At 35.1% G+C, this 7,476-nt stretch overlaps 1 protein-coding gene across 1 annotated transcript in view; it reads right to left on the bottom strand.

Moving 5' to 3' along the window:
* The window catches only part of LOC138155351 (myosin-IIIb-like), a 272,057-nt gene that overhangs the window by 7,710 nt on the left and 256,871 nt on the right, over positions 1–7,476 (bottom strand). The window contains exon 9 of the mRNA XM_069080560.1: positions 753–849. Coding sequence (XP_068936661.1) covers positions 753–849 — 97 coding nt within the window. The remainder of the gene's footprint in view (positions 1–752; positions 850–7,476) is intronic.

The following is a 7,476-nucleotide window of genomic DNA, read 5'->3' as shown; positions in this document are numbered from 1 at the left end:
CTTCCTTCCTTCCTTCCTTCCTTCCTTCCTTCCTTCCTTCCTTCCTTTCTTCCTTCCTTCCCTTCTTTTCTTCTTTCTAACTTGCTGTGCCTGATTAAAATATTGCACTTAGAATTTTATTTAATAGGAAATTCTTGTTGATTAAGCACACACAAAAGGAAGGACTTTATTTCATCATGCATTCTACTTCAAATTTATGTTGTGGGGATGGAGAATTCAAACACTTCTTTATCATACTTGAGTGATTTAGGCATTAGAGTTAAGGTTCCCCAGAGCTAGAAGATGCAGGTCTCTTGCAATTAACAGCTCTATTAAACATGCATATTTTATACAGAGTTTATCACAGTTTCCATTCTAGAATTTAAGCTATGCTAAGCTCAATTTTCCCCTAAATATATGATTCTTTTTTAAGAGGAAGAAACAACTGTCCTGATTTTCAGGGATAAGTTGTAAATTTTATAAAAACAGAAAATAATTTCAGTGGATGTCATCCATCATTCAGGTCTATAACAAAATGGGATTTATTGAAACAGTTTTTTTCTTCTTTATCACTCCATAGAATATAAATGAATGCATAATATAAGACCATTATCACAGTGCCTAGTTATTCCCTCAGCTTCATGTCAAGGTTACAAACAATTAACTTTGATGTGACTTTAGTAGAAGAAAGCCTTCAAAAGAAGGAATGAAAAATGAATTCATAGGAAATAATGTCAACAGGCAAGAGGATTCTCTCTCTCAAGGCACCGTACCTCATCTAGAACCTCCAGATTGACCAAATCATCATCGAGGGAACATTTTTCAGGAGCTTCCACATGATAAGGTCTTCTGGTATACATGGTTTCGTGCCTGCGGATTTGCAGCAAACATCAGTGTTTATACAGTAAACCAGATATCTCACAGGAAGAAAGCATTTCATCCAGAAGGCAGACACAGTGGGCAAAAGTCTTATCTTAATGTACTTGGAGAAAAAGACTTTGTTAAAGCAATGGACACAAAAGCTGCCAGCCTCTAGACAAACGACTCCTCTTCCTGATCCTCATTCACAAGATTCTCCACTTTCCATCCCTGTGCCTTTGTACAGGTCATTCACCATGCTGGCAATTCACTTCTGTCTTACCACTGATTCATGGAGGCCGCCTCTTTCTTTAAGGTGCATTCATACACCATCTTCTACAAGAAGCCTTTCCTGATTTCCCTCAACTGCTGGTGAAATCTAGTGTAAACTTGAACTTAAATACTGTGTGTGTGTATTTATATGGTATTTATCTGTATACGTACTTGTGTCCCCCATTAGAGGAAAGAAAGAATAGGTAGATGGATAGATAGAGAGTTAGATAAATAGATAAGATAAATAGACAGACAGGCAAACAGATTTAATTCAGTAGGCTACTCATTCAAGTGCATGTTTAATTCTGAGCCATATGCATTGTTCATCCATTTTGTTTTTCCACTATAGATGTAGGAAATGTCTAAACAACTAAGGATTTCATGGAGGAGCCCCTAGAGAGTTCTTAAGCTCAGTACAACTCACAAAACACTGTCTTGAAAAGGAGTATTTCTCCAAGGCATTCTGGCATTTTGTAAGCTTTAAAGCATTGCTTCCAGAGCTGTTGAGAGTCTCAAGAGGAATATTGCATGTAAAGAGCTTTGCAAACTTTAAAGCACTATTAAAATGTAAGTTATTATGCAAATGTCAATTAGAATCATTACAATTATAATAAATGTGGAAATTGATTTTTTTGGTAGCGGGGGGGTGAAAGATTACAAAGGGCAATTAGGTGATGCAATGGATACAGCACTGGCAGGCCCGGAGTCAGGAAGAACTGAGTTCAAATCTGGCTTCAGACACTTCCTAGTTATATGACTCTGGACAGTCACTTAACCCTGTTTGCCTCAGTTTCCTCATCTGTCAAATGAATTGGAGAAGAAAATAGCAAACCACTACAGTGTCTTTGCCAAGAAAACCCCAAGTAGGGTCATGAAGAGTCAGACACAGCTGAAATGAACAACTGCAAAGAATGTAATCCATGATAGACACTGATAATACCTTCCATATGTATGTGTTCCTGTCTAATGCCTCACTTGATGTTAATTTTTAGCGGATCATTGGACAAAGGTATCTCTTTTGTGACTGTTACATAAATTTATATGAGTTTAACATATGTATTAGAGATGTTTGTTTTAGGTTCCTTTAAGGCTACATTTCATTCTGCTGAATCAATTGGTCTTTGGTTTGCTTTGGAGGTTTGGGAGAAATCAATAAACAAGAGAATACAGCAGGGTTGTGTATTTTAAGCATCACTCCAACAGTGATGGGACTGGGAAGGTGATAATCTGATTCAGAAAATCTTCTACAAACGACAACCTGTTCTTCTCCAATGTTTTCATCAGAAACAGCCTTGATGTGTAGTCAGACTATTCTCATGAAGATTTTATAGCAAAGATTCTGGGAAGATGGTGGAATAGATCAGAAAATTCCAAGCTCTCAAGATTTTCCCCCATAAAAGAGTCAATATTGCACCTTAGGGCGAACAAAGTGTGGGTGGAGATAAATAAGAACAGGGGCATAACCAGAGTCCTCCTGGGACAATTTGAGGAGATGAGAAGAAAAATCCCAGCCTGAGGTTTGGTCCCTGTGAAGAGCAAACATCTCCAGGTTAGGTTCCATTTTAACAGCAAACTGCAAGCCTTTCAAACAACAAGTGGCAAACCCTGACATTAGTTGGTTTGAGAGACTGCCTCAGCCCCAGTCACCAGAACTTTTACCCCTGGGATAGTGAGGGGAGTTAAGTGTTTGAGCCGGGAAGATCAAGGAAACCTCTGCTCAGCAGGAACATGCTGCGAAGATTGGAGGGGTCAAGAAGGAACCAGCACACACTCAATGAGTGCAGAAGCAGTGGGGCAGAAAGCCTCTGGCTGTGATCACTTACAAGAGGTTGGAGGTTTGGCCTTGGTTTCAGGCTAGAGGGAAGAACTGGGGCAAGAGGCACCATTTCCCATTACCCAGGGCTAAAGGTGACTACAAATAATTAAGCTACCACCACACAAAAAAAAATGCACAGGCAAAAGAGAAAGAATCCAATCATAGAAACTTATTATAGGAATAGAGATGACCAGGGTTCATCTTCAGAGGATGATAATGAAGGGAAGAAACCCTCAAAGAGTAACATCAAATGGTCACCTGCCCAAAAAGAATTTATAGAAAATCTTTAAAAAGACTTTAAAAATCAAATGACAGAGATGGAGGAAAAATAAAATAAGAATAATCCAAGAAAAACACGAAGAGTATGAAAGGAAAGTCAGCCAACTAGAAAAGGAGATCCATAATCTTAAGGAATGACACCCTGAAAATTAGAATTGGGCAAAGTGAAGCCAGTGAAATTATAAGAGATCAAGAAATGATTAAACAAAACATGAATAATGAAAAAATAAAAGAGAAAGTAATACATCTTATGAGGAAAACAACAGATTTGGAGAATATATCAAGAATAGAAAATATAAAAATAATTGGACTAACTGAAAGTTATGATCAAAAAAAGAATCTTGATATAATAATACAAGAAATAAAGAAAATTGTCCTGAAGCATTAGAACAAGGGGGGGGGGGTAGAAGAAATAGAAACAATCCACTTAAAAGAGATCCTATGAGGAAAACTCATAGGCATATCATAATCAAATTACAAAACCCCTAGCTCAAGGAAAAAATGTTAAAAGCATCAAGATTAGATCAATTTAAATATGATGGTGCCACAATTAGAATTACATAAGACCCATTAGCAGAAACATTAAAGGACCACAGGTCTTGGAACACAACATATCAAAGAGCAAAACAACTGGAGTTCCAGCCAAAAATATCATACCCTGCAAAGTTAAGTATCATCTTGAATGAAAAAAGTAGACATTTGATAAACTCTCAGACTTTCCAGACTTTGTTTTAAAAAATCCTGAACTTAATAGACGATTCGACATAAAAAAGGCAATAGAAATATGACGTATGTGACAAAGATTGATTATAAGGGATTCATAAGGACAGACTATTTTTTATATATGTAAAATGTATGTCTAAGATTTTTATTAATAATTGGATAGTTCATAAGAAAGATTGAGGTAAACCTGAGATGATATGAATTTTAAAAGTAAAACCATTTAGGAACAGCTAAAAGAGTAATTATTTTATACAAATGAGGTGCAAGAGGAAGAACTGATACACAGGAAATAGATGGGGAGGAGGGCTGGTAATAATGGTAACCTACTTTCATCAGGAATGGGTTTAAGAGGGAACAACACACATATTTAAAAGAGTATAAAAGTCTTCTAAATTCAGAAGAAAGAAAACAGTAGGGACATAGGGAGGGGGAAGAGGACAAGGTAGAGATTTTTAGAGGGGAGAGTGAGGGAATAGGTAAATAGGGGTATAGAAGGGTGTTTAGATTTATAGGAATGGGAGGATAGGGAAGGGACCCTGGGAGGGGGGTAGGCAAGTCATAGAAGGGCAAGGTAGTGGGTAAAAGTAAAGTAGAAGAGGCAGGAGGGAGAGGAAACAAGAGATATACACAAAGATAAAAACAAAGATCAGGAGTAGAATAGGTTTGGGAAAGCATATGTCTATATATGTATGTATATATGTATATGCGTATGTATATATCTATAGCTATGGAGAAACATATCTAAACTTTATTGTGGCCTTCAAGGACAGGGGGAAGTTTGGGGGGAGGGGGAGAAAAGAACAAAGTAAATAAATGCACAGAAGAGAACAAAAGAAAACTCACAAGGAAGCAAAGAAAAGATGAACAATTCTCAAAATAATGAGTATTATTTATCATATAGGTTTTCTTGAAATGAAAATTTATTGTTACATATTTTGAATCCTTTCTTATGCTCTGCTATGCACATGACATGCTTTTTTTCTTTCTAACTTTGTATTTAAGTTTATAATATATTTTTTTTCTTTTTTCTATTCTGTATTTGTGTTCTGACATTTGAGTCTAAAATAAAATTTTGAGGAAAAAAAGATTTTATAGCAGCAAGAAAGTAGATATGTAAGTATGTAATTGCTATCTTCTTGATAATATTTTGAGGTAATAAAATTATATTTTCCATTCATCTGGAATCTTCCACTCTTAGATATTTTGAAAATTGATAAATATACCCATGGAATTAAGGGATTTAGAATTTGAAGGGACCTTTAAGATCAAGTCCATCTCCCTAACATTACAGATGAGGAAACTGAAACCTATTTTGTATAAAGAAATGTTCATTTTATTTGGTATTTATGTCCAGAATATTTAAAAATTAATTTTAAAACTGCATTGTTGCCAACATTAGTTTCTTTTCTAATGTTTGATTAGATGTCTCAGCTCTTTCCAACATAATCTTCTCTTGTGAAATTGCTACTTCTTAATGTCGTTTTTTGGAGAGTGACACAGTAAAATTAAAAGGACAGTTCCATTATTATTGCAAATGAGAATTCTATATAACACTATAAATGTCAATAGATCTGATCCATTTCATGATTATCTGTAATTCTTCCAGTTTCATCTACAAATGTTCTCAGGATGATCTAACTTATCTTGTCTTATACCAACTCTCCTAGAATTCCATATTCCCCTCCACTGATCCTGTGAGAAAACATTATTTGGAATCTTCAATTTTTTTCTTTTTAACATTTTGCAACTGTCTTCTAAATCAGTGCTGTCCTTGTTGTTAGGGTCTTCCATTGCCAAGGAGAACCAGTTCATCTTTTGGTCTTTTCATTATGGTCATTCATTTGCAGCAGTTTCTCTAAGAAATGGTACTTACTAGTTATAATCAAAGTCTTTGTATTTACCTAGCTCCCATTTTTGGAGTTGATAGCTCAATTTATTCAATTCAGTAAACACTTATTAAGCATGTACTCACCGTGCCAAATGCAGCAATACAAAAGACATTCCCTGCCCTTGAGCTTACAATCTAATGGGAAAGAGAACATGCAAGCTAAAATATACAAAGCAAGCTACATATAGGTTAAATAGCAAATAATTAGCAGAGAAAAAGTACTGGAATCGAGAAGATGGGGAAGGCTTCCTGTAAGAGGTGGGATTTTAGTTGGGCCTTAAGGGGAACGAGGGAGGTCAGTATTCAGAGCAGAAGAGAGAGAGCATTCCAGGAATGGGGGACAGCCAGAAAGAATGCCTGGAGCATAGGGATGAAAGATTGGCTTGGGACAGTATAAATTAATAGCACACCATCTTTATCCTTTTCTTTCCTATTGGCATTTTATTTTGAACTTTGCTTTTAACTAGTCAATCATCTAATTATGCTTAGAAAACTGGTTCTGAAATTACTCATATTATTATGGAAGCATATCTATTAAGGCCTATTTCTCTTAAAATATTAAGAATTAATATTAAGATAGTGTGCTTATTCTGAAATCCTTGGACATACCTGAATAAAGAAAAACCCAATCAGAGCTGCTATATAAATATATAAAAAGAGCTGCTATAAAAATTTTTGTACATATGGGTCCTCCTCCCACTTGTATGATCTCTTTGGAATACAGCCCTAGGAGTGGTATCTAAACATTTTCAAAAAGGAAACTTGATCAAAATTCAGAGAGGAACCTTGAACTCCCCAAAAATCAATGCAGTTTATGATCAGAAGATCAGTATTATCCCTGGATTTAATCTAATTAAGAATGGTACTTCCTTCTCTAACAAGACTGAATGGTTTTAGGAAAATGATTCTCCAGGGTACCCTGACATTTAACATTATATCATGCATATTATTATGTTATTTTAAGTAAATCCAAAACCCTAAAATTAAACTTTGTATCCTTATTTTGCCTTTCAGCAGAATTTTTGTTTGTTTGTTTCACTGTCACTATAAAATGTGACTTAGAGATTTTCAATAAGCAAGGGAAACAACACATTTGGATTTCTTTTTTTTTAAGCAACTATGTGTGGATTGATAATAAATTTATCTCTGAATCTAGGGTTCAGAATTGTGCCAGAATCATGAATTTTTCTTCCAAACTGGTAACTAGTCATTTTCTGTATATTAAAATATGTTTTTGTAATGGAGAATATTAATTGGACACCAAGTCTGGTATCTTCTAATTGGCTCCTTAAAGAAGCTATTTATGATATATAGGCAAAAGGCTTCTGAGCAATCCATAAATCTTTGGATTCTTTCATTTTTTCAGTCCTGAACCATATTTTCCAACATGGGTTCTTTGTTGTTTGTTTTTGCCTTCCTTCATATCAAAGTCAAAAAGTATTAATCTATATGTTGACTTGTTTTATCTTGCTATGGTCTTTACAGAATTTCCCTACTCGTTACAATTATTTTCATGGTTGTTTGCTTATGCTCATCAATAAATGATTATGGAATGCAATGGAAAAGTGTTTATTAAGTATTTCTATTCTACTTGGGGAAGAAAATATTTTAAAATATTGGTATATACATGAGCATTAGAAGAGAAAGGGGGGAAAGAATT

Source organism: Petaurus breviceps, unplaced genomic scaffold (assembly GCF_028583685.1).
Source record: "Petaurus breviceps papuanus isolate PSGF00001 unplaced genomic scaffold, PetGlider_PUasm1.0 91133, whole genome shotgun sequence".
Taxonomy (NCBI): Eukaryota; Metazoa; Chordata; class Mammalia; order Diprotodontia; family Petauridae; genus Petaurus; species Petaurus breviceps.
Note: the sequence above shows the minus strand (reverse complement) of the source record. Positions and strands in the feature narration are given on the sequence as shown.